Below are 17,223 nucleotides of genomic sequence, written 5' to 3' on the forward strand. Positions count from 1 at the left end.
CAGAGTACAGCAGAACAACAGCATTCCTTACTCTACTTTTTCACCCAGTAAAGCACCCTTCATGTTTACTACATGACATTTCTAAATCTCATCAAAAATATGGGAATGCTCTTTTAAAAATGTGTTCTTTGTTTTACTTACTGAAAGTTTTGCAGATGTCAGACACTGCCTTAAAGACACGGTCCGAGAAGTTGACCTTGACCTTCATATGTTTCATGTTGGGCAGCTGGAGGCGCAGAAGCTTATGCTGTGGTGTGAACAGAAGCCTTGCATCTGCCTGAATGCCATACTTGTCCAATGTCCAGTGGGTTTTCAATAACCATGTCTTCTTTTTCTCCCACCATAGAGCATGGTCTGACCAGTCCTTCTTCACATCTGTGAAGAACAAAGAAGAAAGGACATAAACTGATGAGATTCAAATCAGACTACTGACAACAATCTGCATTTTCTGAACAGGAACAAATGTGGATGTTGTGTTTTTTGTTTTTTCTCTTTGCCATTGACAGCGAGGCTAAAAGGTAAACACACTAACCAAACATGGCCCTCCTGCCCTCAGGATCACATCTTGGGTGATGAGGGGTTCATAAAAGGTTGGCACAAAGGCATTGAAATCAAAGTGAGAGGGAGGAGAGAATTCAGTATGTAAAAGACATTGCTGTTTGTGTGACACTGTGGGGATATCAGGTTCATACCTCCCTCTTTGTTGCAAAGTCACACTGTGATCCCTCTAAAGCAGAGACAAGCCACCGAAAACTCCACATTGCTTCCAGGCTTTTTTTCTGCGGGGACTCAACACAATGGAGGCAGACCTGTGGTCTCAAAATCTGAGTGTGACTTCAAGGGGAAGGTAAAAACTACAGGGATTTGAGAGAACTCAAAGCAGCTGTTTTGCAGATTACTCTTGTTTCTGTACTAGTACCAGAGCGGCTGAGTTTATTTCTTGTGATGTCTGCTGGTTTCAGGCCTATGATAGTTGCAGAAGAGTGAATCTCAAACAGAGAATTAGTTATCTTCACACCCTTTTTGTGATGAATATTTTCTCCTTGAATCATAATCAAGTTATCAGTAAGCTAAAATTCAAATTAGTAACAGATATTGAATTTACTTGTTCAATTCTGTCTGTAGCAATTTACTTTAAATTTTGTAAGTTACAAATAAACAAACATAAATGTGTCGTCACTGTATTTTTGTATCATATTATACTCTCAGATGGCCAATTGTGGTGATGTCATTCCCCAAGCTTTAATCTCTGGAGCCACTTCCGAAAGCAGTGTCTGAATCCCTCCCCCTACCTACTCACATTTGACTCGTCATCCATCCTGCCAAATAGCATCCAACAGCCTCAATGAGTCAGTGCTCAGACACGGATACAAGCATGCTTGAGTAAATCCTTAATTAAGTTAGCATTCTAACCAGCATAAATTAACCATTTACACAATTTAGCCAAGCTTTTGGCAAATGGGACAGGTAGATACTTCTGATGTTTTAAGAGGGTAAATATATCTTCATTTTAAAAAAAGCAGTATGCAGCAAAAGACAGTAACTATTCTGAAAATTCAATTCAGCCAATTAAAACGAACTCGGTTGAGGAAGATTTTATGCTTGTAATTAAGCTTAGGCAAGGATGAATGCTTAGGAAGAGAATGGCTACCAGCAACTCAGTGCAGAGATCATTGTGAAGGCTTACAATTGAGCGAATTGAGATGGGGAGGGGTTGTTTGTCAAGCTGTTTGGTTTTATATGGTTTTCTCTGAGGGCAAACACTTGGTACTAGAGTGAAAACATTCCACTCTTTCTTTCAGATTCCCTGTATGCGTTTTTTTTTTTTTTTTTCTGGCAGCACGAGCTATAGCTGCCATCAACTGTTCAGCTATTCTGATTCCTCAGTTGCAGAAAGAACCTTTTGATACAGTTAGAAAATGTGTTCTCTTCACTGCACTATAGTTATTAAAGGGTTAAAGTGATATGAAGGAAAAAGCTGGGCAAAACTGGAAAGAGAGTTCAATATATTTTCATAACTCTCCAAACAGTTTTTCCTCTTACAACCTTGTAATTTTTGATGTCTGTGAGAGATGTAAAACAGCTAACATTAACATTTGGCACTTACATTTTCACCGCAAACCATATTCTACAGAAACATCTTATACCCAAAGAGCATTACCACCATGCAGTCTGTGGAAAAGCATGAATGCTCATCTTGGCAGGTTTCAGTTACACACAACCACACTCCTTATAGCTTCTGTTCCTCTGTATGTCTCCACCCACCCCCAAAACCAGACTGGACATAGCCTTTCTCTCTGCGAGCTTAGGTCATTACACTGTGGTTCAATGTGTTGTGATTGGACGAGAGCAGCACGAAGAGGCGTTCAATGGGTTCTTTCAGCAACAAGGTGGTAACTCAATCCATACACGGGGTGGGGGGGGGAGAGAGGGCCAATGGCATATCCCAGATAAAAATACAGTCTGCCAAGCCTGACGTAATGCAGCAGCAAGCGCTGGGGGGGGGGGGGGGGGGGGGGGGGGGGGCTAAGTAATTGAGTGCATTAAATGTGGACCCACAGCCTTCAATCGAGTTATGTGTGTGTGTGCACAAAGATGGCTTGAAAAACAGGGGAAGGAGTAACAAAATCGAAAACCATGCTTTACGACCTCTGCGGGACACGAAAGATGATACAAAGATTGAATATGTGGCGTTATGAATCTAAAGAGATCATGTTATCATCTATCCATTTACAGCATTTGCTGTGCATTTGTTTAAGTAAGCTACATTATCACAGATTTGGTCCTATTCTGTTTATTCACCAGCTATACCAAATTTAGTTCTTAGTTACAAGTTCTCTATATTTGGACACCATTTTCTTAAATACTACAAAAATGAAGAGATCAGTATTAGAATATATCATGAGTGATTTGGCTTAAAATTATGGGCTATTAGACACAGGGAATTCAAAGCTTTCAGGGTGGTAAAAAGAATTGAGGAATCCCTCTATCCTTCTTTAACATCTCTTTCAGTCATTTTGCAACCCCTTTCCCTCCTCTTGTAGCCAGAGTATCTATGGTGTTTACATTAGGAGGCAGCAATGTTTATGGTGGTGTAGGGGGAGGGGACAGTGTGACAGGGTATGAGAAAGGAGCCAGAGAAGGCTGATGAGAAGGGAAGGATGAGCAGGCAGGGGAGGCAAGCTAAGTACAGACACGCTAATGGTTGAGCCAGACAGAGAACTGAGTCTGCTTTTTTTTTTTTTTTTTTGGGGGGGGGGGGGGATCACAGCAATCACAGCATTTTCAATGGATAATAAGACATTTAAAATTTATAACAATGTATCATGTGAGGTGTGGTGTAAACACAGCTTGTGATAGAAAATTGTTGAGGCTCCAAATCACACCTGCATTAGTAAAAATGTGTCATGGAGAGCCAGACACAATGTTGCTGAAAAATGAATTTATCAAATATGAAATGATGCCAATAAAAAGACAACTGTGTGGCCTTCATTTGGCCAAAAGTTGTGTTCTTAAAATGTGTTCTGGGCAATAAACCAGGTGGGCAAGCAAGCAAGCATCTGTGTGTAACTGACATCTTTTTAAATCTTGTTGCTTTTTTTGTTCTGTACAAGTGCTTATGCAAGTCTGCATTTCGCTGAATTACAATGTGCAAAATGTTAAAAAGCATGGCAGCAGTTCAGCAAACAAGGAGGTAGCATAATGTATAAAAATGATTGCCAGAGTGCCAATACTCCTCCATTGTAATGCTATTCTGTTTTTTATGTGTTCATAATGTTCAGTAATGAATCTAAACTCATCTAAATTCATATGCAGTCAATGAGTTATATCACTCTTGGCAATGCTACCAGCATACCAGCAATGCTAAGGCTGTCAGCTGATACTGGAAACAAAAAGTAGCCCCAACTAACTTGAGATAAAAGCTACACACAGGTCATGCATTTTTCCACTGAGTTTTACAAAATGTAGTGTTCTGTGCTAAAAGATGCACTGATCCAATAGAGCTCAACATTATGGTTCCAGACAAGAAAATACCATTCCTTGTCTAAACCAGAAATTTCAGCATAAGCCATAATGTGGTTGTGATCATCCAAGACAGACTTTCCAGAAGCTCCCGCAACATAAGTCCTTAACTTATCAACTTTAAGAAAAAATGTTAGTGCAACGGTACTGAAAAGTACAATTTGAATCAGATACAAAGAGCTATTCACACATCAGCCATGCCTCATAAGAGATAAAAGGTGAAATGCAATAATTCCGAGATTGAGGAATTCTGAGACACTGTTGTATTGAATAGAATGAGTGAATTAGGATATGAGGGGCTTTTTTGGCTATAAAATTAGGTAGGATACCGATCATGCATAGAGACCTAAGTAAATGTGAAACATAACTTTTAACTGGCAAAGAACTTTACTTTTTCGGAGTTCTGGTGGAATTGAAGAGAGAGAAAAAAAAGATTTGTTGAGTTAAAGCATACTTCCTTTTTCAAAAAGGCCTTTGTTCTATTGCAAATAACTTGCCAAACAAGAGAGCATGGTTTAAGTTGTTAAAACACAATATATTTCCAGTCATGGTAATCTGGATTTTTTTGTGAAGTGGTTGTATAAATGTGTGCAAAATTAACTGTGGTTTAAGAGGACACAGATTAGGAACAGACAGAGGGACAAGTAAATTTACAAAGAAGGGGTAATTAAATACTTTGTTCAATCGTGGCAATGCAGCGTACACCGTTTAGTTCATGTATTCTACTGATATAGAGAATATCTTGAGTGTTTCAAAAGTGCGGAAAAGCAACATAAACAAGCCTTGAAATTAATGCAAAACAAAAAAGCACATTCACAAGTATGTTTTGGAAATCTACACCATTAAACCCGTAACTTTAAATTGTTTTGATCAACATTTGACAAGTCTCTGTAGTATGCTTCCTGGTCTGAGTATTCCTTGCCTAAATTCACATACATTTTGTTCTCAACTGTATGATGTGGTGGAAAATACACTGCGTGGCCAAGCAGAATGCCACCGTTTGAGGAAATCCCATGTTTATTTCCACTTTCTTTCAATTCCTTTTGCAGTTTTGGCAGCATATTTACCGTTTCACTGTGGTGGTTGCAACTGTACCACCACCATGTTTGCTTTATAGCAATGTTTACTGTGGCAAATGACAAACTCACTGACTGAGGCATTACAAGTTTGGTAAATGTTAATGTTTTGATGATGAACATGATGTTTTTAAATGCTGATACTATATTGGTCATTTGCACGAACTCACTGAAAAAGGGAAAATTCTCAACAGCTGTATCCCCATGACAGACACACATGTCCTGAAGTCCCTTGAGTTCTGGTTGACTGGTTTAAGATAAATTTAGAGCTCAAGAGTGAAAAATTTGATTGGGTGGTAGCCAGGGTTACAACTTTGACTTTTTTCTTACATCAAATAGTTTGATTACTTCAGTTGTCAGCTGGCTTTGTTGCAGGCCTTAATATGGGAATTTCATGTCCATGACCTGTCCTGGGAAAAAGGTAACTTTTGTGTATTATTTTTATCTAGTAAATATACACGGTTAAACAGCTGGATATGTAATTATTTTTCTGTTATAAGCTGGAATGTGACACATAAAATGAAATGGAAGAATAATCACACCAAAGACAATGGATTGATGGACTTCATGTTACTTAACCCATACTAAGAATACTGTTTGTCGGGAGTTACCAAAATCTGACAAAGACATGCTGCAAACAAGGACAAAAGGATTGTGACATCCTTGTTTTAAACTAAGTATTAATGGTTCTATTGGCTGTCAGAGCCAGGCTGTACATGAGAAATGAAGGAAAAGGCTTTATCATTTTGAGACATCTACAGATAAAACCATTACAAGAGGGAGAGGCTGATCCTGCAGTTTCCTTGGTAACTTCTGGTTGACGTCATAGGGGCAAGTGGTGCGAGATGACAACCTGTATTCATACACAACAATGGCATGGATCCGCAGGTTCGTCCACTTGATTCATTCTTTCAAAAAACAAACACAGTGTATCCTTTTATAACTGGAAAGGCTTCTCTTACATTGTACATAGTAAGTAACACAAGTATTCAATATGCAAGGAACAACTTTTTTTCTGTGGCCCAATGTTAAAGCTCATGCAAATGACCTATAGCACTAACCAGCTTTTGTATCAACATGAGCTACCTGACATGTATACAACAGGCTTTAGAGTTAGGTGAAGGCAGTGTCTTTGGAATCCAACATAGGATTACAGCTGAGGATTGACTTCATCATACAACTTTTGCACTTCCTTGGCTACTGCTAAGGACAACACACCAGAAAAATTGCCATACCACTGCTCATTACTTATACAACTTGCACCTGAAAGAGGATTTCTGAGCAGTGAAAAAAGAAAAAAAAAAAGTAATACATTATGCTTTGAATAGAATACTTGAAACGATTACATGATTGATCGATGTAAACATCTGTTCCAGAATTGTCAATGAAGTACTTACAAAACCTTTGCCATTACAAGGTAATACTTTATGATGAACAAAGTGAATTTTAGATCATCTGAATCATACAACAGCACAATCATCTGCCAGTGGTCGATCATTAACATTTTGGTTACTTAGCTTACTTGAAAGAATGAGGCCACTTTAATTATTCTAGTCAACGGGATTACACAAATTAGGGCATTTGCTATTTCCTGTTGTATGCGTATTTTGAAATGTGATGAAGATACTCAGTAGACTAATATTACTAAATTTAGGGTGAATCCAATTTTTATATACTTTGTCAAATGGAAATAAAATACTGGTCCTTCAAAACAACAAGACGACGGAAGAAATGCCTTTTATTATCACATACAATTATAGATAGAGCGCAACATCAGCAAAATTTGACCACTGCATTTAACCCATCATGTGTAAACCATGAGCAGAAGGCAGCTAAGAAACAGTGCCAGGGGAGCAGTTAGGGGTTCTGTGTCTTGCTCAACAACACTTCGAAAGGCGAGGAGGAACCAGAATTTGAACCAGGATCATTCAATTCCGAGGACGACTGCTCTAATCCCATCAAAATTTTCTAAATAACCTAAAATCAACTTAGATTTTTATGGTAGTATGCATCAAGGAAAAAACACAAAGTGACTTGACTTGAGAAAGGGGTCTGTTGTGGCAAGCATGAAATGATGTGTTACTATGTGTGCTTTACAGCTCTTAATGATTACAGTGAAAGTGTTCTGTTAAAAAAAAGCCATGTTGCCCTACGTGCTTGCCTGGTGTGGTTCACTTTTTAAGCAGTTAAACCTTATCCAAGAAAAACATTTGGACAGATTTACATGAAGCTGTAAAATAACCAGACATATTAGTGCTATTCGTCATACATATATCACGATGCATAAAATCATTTAAGGCCAGACCTGACATAAAAGGAGTCAGAGGACAATTTTATTATTGATTAGTTTTAATGAGTATATTGCCCAAACTAGTACCTGACACAACTGGAGAAAACTCCAAGTTCATAGCACAGAAAATTCCCAAATATGATCTTTATTGTCACTATAGCTATGCTTCACAGTCAGTAAATATGTCAAATCTTGGTCAAATGGAATGCTCCACTTCAGTTACCAAAGAAAATGAGAGGCAAGTTATGTCAAAATAAACACATGGGAAGAAAATGGCTTCTGCAAACTCATCCATACATTTCCATTGAGCAAAATGAAAATGTAGTATCAACAAAAAACTTTGAGGATATAGCCTGCTATAATAAAATGAAAGTGCAACCATGGTTGGCTTGATGCATTAGGAGTGGCCCAAAGGGCTATTACAGGAATCCTCCTTGGAGACAGACGGCTTGTATCCATTTGTGTCATGATCCAAACACAGCAAAACAGAGGTCATACTCTCCTCCACCCTTGCCCAGCTTTATACAATTAAGCAGTCAAGGAACCAGCAGAATAACATAAACAAGCCCATGGGGCTAAGATTAAAAGAAGTAGATGGAAAATATCCATTTATGTATCCTGCCAGATAACCCCTGTCTTGCTGTCAAGCTCATTTTGTAGCACTCTCAACAACTTGTGAGTTTCCATTGTAAATTCTGGGTAAAGAATGTGTGTGGATACTACATATTCAGCTCAGTAAGTATTTACACAGTGAGTTTTGAAATTGTGCCTCTACACATCACCGCAACAAATATGAAATGAGGCAATGATACAACTGAATGAAATGTACCGCATGACGTATACAGAAATTACAGCTGTATTTATTAAAAAAAGATCCTCATTTTGAGAGAATAAAAAAATAACAGGACAAAAGATGATGGTTGTAACTATGATTTTTTTTAATGATGTACTTCTTTGCTGTTTGCGTCTGCCTGTGGTTTGGAATCCACTCTCATAACCGAACATTTATTTACTTACATTGATATACTTAGCAAGCCGTTTAATGCAGCTGCATCAAGTTGCTGCTAATATGTGGTCTTACTGCCTTCAGCTTTGTCTTCAATAAAAGAAAATAACCTTGTTGGTTGAAAGACTTACTAAATAGGCCATTGGGGAATATCAAGATATATTTAACCTGAAAAAAGCTGAGAGTTGCATTAAGGGTATGTCAGATCATTATCCAATATGTTATGAATCATCAATCTTAATTTTTCTTGCAAGTGGTTAGCGCTTTGGCCACACAGCAAGAAGGACCCTGGTTTGATTCCGATAAGGCGACCTTTCTGTGTGGAGTTTGCATATTCTCCCCGTGTCTGCATGGGTTTCCTCCAGGTTCTCAAGTTTCCTCCCACAGTCCAAAAAGGTTACTTAGGAAAATTGTATAGATTGAGTTAGTGAGTGACTGGTTGACTGTCTACATATGTGGCCCTAGGATTGACAAGCGACCAGTCCTGGGTGTACCCTGCCTCTCGCCCGATGACAGCTGAGATAGCAGGCTCCAGCATCCCCCGCGACCCTTAGTGCAGGATAAGGGGCAGGAGATGGCTTGATGTTTTGCTTTCCAAATTTATAAGTATATAACAAATCAAAACAACACACCTGGGTACTTTAGCTATCTCCAATCCTGCAGTAAAATATTCAGCTAATATGTTAAAACATGGTTTGCAGAAAATGCAGCAGAGCTGCAGCCACCATTGCTTTCTTGCTAGGTACAGCATTACATTACATTACATTAATAAAACCCAGAATTTTCATTGTTATACTGTTGCTACTTTGTATTCACAAAATTTGCAATTTTTGAATTTCACTATTTTATTTACCGTTAAAGTCATGCTAATGTGAGCACTACGGTCTGTGTTGCTGCATGCATGATGTAAACCACTCCAATGTCTAATTGCAAACCTAAACCAGCAAGGTAATATGAGGAACACGTCTCTTGCCTGCATCCCAGAAAGTCATCTGGTTCTGAAAAAGCATTGGTTTCCATTGCTTTTTTGATATATGTAGCAGTCTATTAAAACAACTTTGCTGGGTTAAAAGAAAAGGAGCTTCTTGTCTTTTTACAAAATGCTTGGGATCAGGATACATCTAGGGCAAAGGAAAGATACACAACATTCTGAAGAATATCTGTGAAAAGTAACAGCTGTGTCCCATTTACTATACTGCCCCATTAAGTGGGACCAGGATTTTCACAAGGAATTCAAAAGCGATGTCCCCATATGCATATTCAACAAAGCTTGGGATCTATTAATACATCTTTTGGTTTAGTTATCCCCTGTTTGGGCCAAGAACCCAAACAAAACCTCAGATCAGTTTACTCCACAAACACACAGGTGTGTGGTGTTAGTACAACAATGTCATGTTCTAAAATTTCTCTCCTCTGGGATCACCACACTGCCTGCCACTACCGGAAGGCGTAAGGCATGAAAAGCAACAAGCTGACATTCCCAGAGGGTCTATGAAAGTTTGTTCCACTGCATACTTAAGATGCCAAACATAACTGATTAAATCATCCTCAACAAGCATGGGAGTTTTTACATGAGGTTAAATAAAATCCTCCAACAAGGTGAAAAAAGTATACAAGTACAGAATATCAATGATACCCCAACCAGCTCAGGTTCATTCTTATAACAGCATTAAGCATATAGTATTTTCTATATGAGTGGCATGATCCCCAGAGTTGACAGAATATCAAAATGAGCAGCCATTAAATTCAAGTTAGCTCAGATTTAAAGGAAACTTCAGAATCTTTGTGGAATTTCTTCTTTAGAAATTTATATCTGATTATTGCGTCAACTTTTAGTATTCCAATAGGAAAACTTTTCTTTCATTTCAGCTTTAATTTTGAGCACCAGTCAAAACAGCATTATTTTGATGGGCTGAAAACTAATAAACACAAGAATATAAAAGGAACTGATCAGATGTCTAAATATATTGGCATAGCATGTAAATGTGAGCACATTAGTAGAAAGCAGCACAATCACTGACTGCAACATCTTGCAAGTAAAACAGGAAAGCTCTGGCCTGGGCAGGACCGCTACTTAGGCAAACTACTTCCTGTCAGAGAGATTAGAGAGAGGGAGAGAGGGAATCACAAAGACTACAAGAGCAATTCTCAATTTATAGGCAAGATTTTCCATGTGGCAATATAGTTATTTTAGTAAGTCTCATTAAAGAAATTGTGATAAAACTAAATTCGACAGCATGATAAAATTATAACAGGAGAGAGAAACAAGTGAGAGCTCCCATTCATTAACAGACCATACTTAGATGTGAGAGCTGCATCGCCGTTCAATCCAACAGGACAGAATCATTTTCAAAAATCTATTTACACTCAGTGGACAGTAGAATGGGAAAGCAAAGAAGGCTGAAGGTGCATAAAAAAATAGACCAGAGGAAGTTCAGCATCCTGTGCTAAATCACATCTGTTTCCTTCAGAAAAATGTACTCCATTGTCAAACTGAAGCCATCACATTTGCTTCCAGCAAGCCAAATGAGTGATCTTTCTTGGCATTGCCCATATGCTGCAGAGTTGATTACGTCAGACAACAGATCATCAAATAACTTGCAGATGCGCAAAAGAGTCACTTTACAAATGTTAACAGCTATTCTGCAAATTCTGAGATACCCCTTCCCATTCTGGTCGTGGAATCTGGTTAATTGGAAAAAAAAAATGTAGTTGCTCTCCATTATGGACTACAAAATTACCTTTTACAAATCTGAACTGTTCCCTTCTGTTGTTGGACTGTTTTCCAAAGTTGTAAAAACACAGCAAAGTAGAACTACACACTTGGTTGTGTTGTAGCTGCATGTAGAAATGGAAAAACAAGCACCTAATACCTAGAAAAAATTATGTAAAAAAGGCTATGATGTATTTCATTACTTTGAATCTTGTAATGTGTCCTAATACACCACACCATAGAGTTCGACCACTGACTCTGTTCAGACAACACACACATTTCTTGTCAGTATGTTTTTGAATTTGCTGCTAAATAAGCTTGAGAGGAGAAAGGCAAAAAAACCTTTAACTACATATACATGTCTTACATAATATACTCTAAGATAAGGAAGTGTAATGATGACAATCACTTCAGAAGCTGAGAGGCAAATATGTAGGTCATCAAAAGAACATAACAGATTTTCTCTGACACGCATGGAAAGTTCTGTGGCTGGCTGATGGTAAGGCAGTCAAAAACTGTGGGCCCCTCCAGAAACAACCACACAAACTATCAGCATCATTCTATAGCAACTGGTTTGCTCAGGTTCTATATATGGAACTTTAAAGAGGATGCTAATAAAACAAAACAAGCATGGGTATCAATAAAGACAACAGTGATTATTACACCTTGTTTCGTGAGTGAAGAGTGTGATCAATTAAAAAATTTCTCACACGAAGTTTCAAGAGTTCAATTGAAATTATATTTTCCACAAACATCAGTTAAGAAATTAGACTAAAGAGAAAGATGGGGACATTGAGAAGGGTTGACAAAAGAAGGGGGAGGTGGAAGAAGCCAGCAGCAGAGAATCCAACAATGACGGCAGTGACTCGAGAACATGCCAAACCCTGGAAGTCATTTCCTGCTACATCGAAGACTTTTATGGAATTCAAGCAGCTCGGCTAACGTCACGACAGAGAGAAGAAAATATTCAGACCTATCTTCATATCTCAGAGTTATGACTCCTCTCTTTCCCTCTGCTAATCTTCTCTATCTAGAACATCTATCCTCAGCTGTCTTGCTGAAGTTTAGCAGAGCCAGTGAAACTGGGTAAAGTACACAGAGCATTTAAAGACCTTCTAATACCAAAACATGCCTCCTTAGTAGTTTGCATTGATATCAATTTGTTATTCTTGTTATTACTGGAGGAGCATGGGGTCCATTTCTACTTAAGCGCAAGCAGAACTTAATGCATTTAGATCAAATGCATTTACTTTAGGAAAAGCAAGACGACCTACAAGCAATATGACTTTGAAACAACCAATTGACTAAAAAGCTTGACAGTGTGGTGTTTGGTTTCCCTTCTAAATGGCACAATACTTGCTTTTAAGATGCAAGGTTAGACCGTTAGGAAACATCATCAAAGTCAAAGAAGGGACAAATGATGGAAAGTGATGGGAGAATGAAAGGATTACAAGAACTTGGACCAGAGGATGGTCAATCATCTGGCTTTAAATACAGCTCTTCAGGATGATTAGAGGGAGAACTAGAAAAAATACACAATGTGATCAATAGCTAAGTGCCTTCCTGGCATTTGTCTACTTTATCCATTATCAAAAGTCTGCAAAATGGACAAGTGGGTGACTGAAGTTGCACACTCACATGTGGAGACTCGTACAAACACGAGCAATGAGAACACTGTTCAATGTACAGGACACAGCTGACATCAGCACAGAAACGTAGAAGACTATATCAAATGTAGACGAAGAAAATTCACCTGCCAACAACATGAAAAGGTATGCAATACAAATGTCCACAATGAAAAAGCTGCATTGATCAAAAAAGGGAATTTGTCTGAAAACAAAACATGTATTAGGTCTTGTAGACTAGTATTACTAATTTAAACTGGGTCCTTCATTTGGAGCATAAAGCAAGGAGGCATGTTGTCAGCCTTAGGCTGGGTCAGTGTGAGGCCAACTTTCTTTTTACCAACTTCAATCGGGAGCTTGGCATGTAAATGATGACAAGTGAATGCATCTACGTAAAAAGGACTATTGTAAGCAAATAATAGTGTGGTATGTGAAATGAACAGTGTGCAGTCTCTTGTGGAAGGGCCAATCTCAAAAGGTTAATGATTACAGTAAAAAGTGGAACGTTGACTGAGGGTAGCAGGTAGACAATACTGAAAAAGAATGCAGTAACCTGGGTACTCAAATATGGAACTTTTGCACACAAGAAGGATGAAGACTCACTTCTAAATTAACATATGGCACAATTCTCCATTAGTATTGGGACTCAAAACTGGACACTTTTAGGCTGATAATGTACCTTATCTGTGGATTTTGATGAACATTTTTCTATTACAGAATAAAACCGTGCAAGAGATGAGAAACTGGAGATGATACAGCAGTGATTTAAAAAAAGAGGCGAGGGGCTACAATTGCCAATTTAACAGCTACATGTTACAAGACCCTGCACACTTGCCCTTTAAGAAATTCATACCCTTCAACCAGACCTGAAAAAAAAACGTACTCAACCAATAGATAAGACCAATGTTTTTAGAAGGGTTAGGGCGGGAACACCAATGAATTCATGTTGTCCCACACGTGGCTGCAATGCTGCACTTGTCTAGCATAAATGCTGCTCAGCAAAGATGACCATGAGGAACAAAGACCTCAATTATGTGGTGCTCTAACAGGGAAGCTAAAAAGGGGACCATGGGCAGGGAATTAAAACCTTGTAGCACTGCAGGAATGTAGAGCATTCAAGTACCATCATCTACACACAACACACTGTCACTCCCAACTCACACTGGCACCACCACTGATCTGTCTCTAGCCTCCATGAAACTGGGCAGTATTCAAGTGGCTGAAACAGAGGACACTTGTACTTACTTGCACCCACATTTGTGGTTTAAAGAAAAAAGTGGATGATGAATAGGGGACGGGTAGCTATATTATTTCTTTATGTGTATAGTTACTAAACTATATTCACAGAAAAATACAGAGGAATCAAATTCTCTTCATATTATTTGACAGAGTTGAAGTAAATGAGGCAAAGCTATCAAAGCTACCACAATTTCGGTTATAAAGGCATATATTGTGTCGAAAGAATATAAAGCAAGTTGAATTCTTTGGCATATTACAGTTTGGGATTATAGGCTAAGGAAATCTATTCTTTTAGTCATTGGCTATGAAAAAAGTTACAAAGTCTGTTCTACACCTGGCCTTTTCTAAGAAACAGTGTGTACTTCAGAAAACAACTGTGTGTTTGGTTCAAGTGATTTGAATTCCCTAGAAATTATTTCAAAAAGAGGAATTTATCGAATGTCCAATACCTACAGATAATACTATTCAGCTTTTGAAACAGACAACCAGAGTGGTACATGGTCAGTCGTCAAGGGAAATAGCTTTCGCCGCAGAAATTCAGATTCATATTCCGTTTGTTATAAACATCCTGAAAAGTACCCTGTCTGCAGCAGTATGGTATATTGCTGTGTGTCCTACTGCTATCATGCAAGAAGGAAAGTAGCATGCATAAATACCTAATTTCTCCACAAGTTTCAGCATGACTCCACCTATGTGGATTTCTCCGGTGACCCTCAGTGACACGTCTCTGTGGAGGTCAGTGACATGCATCTTGAGCTCCCACGTCCCGTCCGCATAGCAGCCATCGGGCATTCGAATTCCATCCAGTGCCATCCTGTGAAATTGAGACAGTTGTACTTTCGTCATGCAGCGATGAAGAGACATCTCAAACAGTTTGGGAGACAATATGTGCAAAGCCCATCTTTGTTACGTGAAGGGATACACTACGCTCAGACTGGCATTTCACCCATTTAGAGAGGTGCTGTCCACCAAGTTCACATGTCAAAGACTTGTGACTCTTCATGTTAAGTGCTATTCAGGTTGCAAGGAGTCCTGTAAACTCTCCTTTACAATATATTAGAAAAGGTGCAATGACTAGGTAACCAAGCTCGGACTAAGAAACTGTAGATTTACAAATGAAACGCTGGACGATTTTCAATGACAAGGGGAAGTACACTGCAGTAAGGGTTAATTTCCAATAGTAGACATATTAGACTTTTGAATTCCTTTTTAGACAAATCATCCAATCCAAAATAGCCACATTACTAACTCCCTGAGGTTGTACTTGTAGGTTACTGGATATGGAAACATTACAGGAAACGTCATAAACTGTATGTAAATCACTATTTCACATGAATGCCGACCGGTTTCTTGACTTATCAGACATCCAATGCGGTGGTTTACAGACACCGAAACGGTCTTTTTTTACCCACAGTTTGGCAATCCCGTTTATATTTCCCTAGATTCTAAAAGATGAACAACTACATCGGCCCGGCGATCAAAACTGGCGTCTAATCAATAAAAGATGGCAGAACAAAGACGAGGCCCGTAGCTACAAGTTCAAACAGGACAACTGCGGCGATAACCGCGGGGAACGTGTTGCTTCACCTGTAAAAGAAAATAACGGTAAGAGCACTCCTATAATAAGCACAGTTTAATTATGTAAGCGGAGCCCGTTCGAGGACTCCCCGGCTTTCGAGCGGATTCGGGCACTCGGGCTGTTGCGGGAGCGACTTTGCTGGAGGGTGGGTTGGGGGTGAGGAGGAGCGGGGTTTTAATAAAAACCAAGCTAAGCCTCGAATTAGCTTAAAACTTTGTTGGCCGGCGCGTAGTTCGCGCGCGGCGGTCGCGCAGTTCAGCTAGCAACAAAAAGCTAATGCGTTTTCATATTTCATAGCGGCCGACGAGCACAGATTTGAGGGCGAGCGTCCACTCACCTTCGCCAAGCACCAAACTCGCTTAATCACTCGACTACAAGGTACAGAACAAGTCCCGCGCCTCCTTTAGATCATGTAGGAAGTTTTTGTCGAAGGCGAAACCAGAGAGAAATCCCCTCCGAAAAAGTCGCCGGAGAAGCGGAGTATCCCAAACAGTTTTCCCCCACGAGCCTCGTCTTAACGCAGTCCCCTCCCTCTTTCCAGCAGCAGACGCGTGCACGCACGCGTGCGTGCACAAACCCAGAGTGCGCGTCTATTATTACAGTTAAGGGACACTTGTGGAGCGACTTTATTTTTTCTTTTTTTATTTCTTGTTCCTAATAACTTAACACATCATGCAAATATCCCACTGATGCCTGGAATACTTTGTCATTGCTACGATGGACTGAACAATTGACAATTTAGGTAATCTAAAATACAATCCGATATGGCGTATTCGAAATACCTCCTCTTGTTAATCTGTTGTATAAAGTAGAAGACTGGCAACTTCTTATAATCTATTTATTTTTATGAATTTATCTTTTTTTAGCCCAGAAATAATGGACACACAGTGGAGATCTCAAGCTACCTTTTATGGCAATGGTGCCGGCTCTGCTGCAGCATCTGGGGACCTGTGAGTCTGTGCTCCTGCACAAACAAAATAACAAGACATTCTGGTTTAATCACTTTTGAAATGCACCATTATCTCTCAATATAAGCTTCATGATGGACATATGTGTATATTTGATATGAACGCATTCATTTACATGCAATGTTGTAAAGTATACAGAAATCTGGCTTCACTCCATACATAACCATGTGTCCAGAAAGCATTGTTTTCTAGGTGGAGCATTATAACATGCAGTATATATTTCAAAGAAAAATACTGCATCACCCGACTGTTATATTCTCTTAATAGTCTCTGTGAAGGGTTTTCTTCTGACATGGGTAAATATATTCTGTGTCTCTAAGAAAATATGATGGATACATAAATGTAACTGGATTTATAGCATTTATAAATCAGTCAGGTGACGGTGCTTTGCGTCATTTCTGTGGATCAAAAATCAAAATGATCACACACATGAGTTTAAGAGAAGCAAAAGGCCGCCTCTGTGCTGTGAGCAAGCTCCCAAAGCGGCCTGCAGTTAAGACACATCAATCATCAGTGTTTCTGGCCTGGTCCAGCTCATTTCCAGAGCTCCAGCCCTCAACTCAGGAATCTAGGCTTCCAAACTACGGTCTGCATCAAAGCGATTTATAATCTCTCCCCGCAGTTCTGACCCTCTCGTCAGTGTCTGGCAGCCGACGCATAGCCTTTTATAGGCTGTGTTTTAATTGCAGAGTAAACATTTGACT

At 39.1% G+C, this 17,223-nt stretch overlaps 1 protein-coding gene across 4 annotated transcripts in view; it reads right to left on the bottom strand.

Moving 5' to 3' along the window:
* fermt2 (FERM domain containing kindlin 2) overlaps window positions 1-16,068 on the bottom strand; it is a 39,919-nt gene extending 23,851 nt beyond the window's left edge. For 2 of the 4 annotated variants that reach the window (XM_086155150.1, XM_086155140.1), the window contains exons 1-3: window positions 15,889-16,053; window positions 14,629-14,786; window positions 142-375 (exon numbers count right to left, since the gene is read on the bottom strand). In XM_086155150.1, coding sequence (XP_086011276.1) covers window positions 142-375; window positions 14,629-14,785 — 391 coding nt within the window. In that variant the 5' untranslated portion in view covers window position 14,786; window positions 15,889-16,053. Of the gene's footprint in view, window positions 1-141; window positions 376-14,628; window positions 14,787-15,888 lie in introns of all 4 variants that reach the window. The other 2 variants (XM_086155168.1, XM_086155159.1) reach the window with 2 other exon arrangements.
* Between the last annotated feature and the right edge of the window lie 1,155 nt (window positions 16,069-17,223).

Source organism: Fistularia commersonii, chromosome 1 (genome assembly GCF_037954325.1).
Source record: "Fistularia commersonii isolate RoL2024-O1a breed Wild chromosome 1, RoL_Fcom_v1.0, whole genome shotgun sequence".
Classification (NCBI taxonomy): Eukaryota; Metazoa; Chordata; class Actinopteri; order Syngnathiformes; family Fistulariidae; genus Fistularia; species Fistularia commersonii.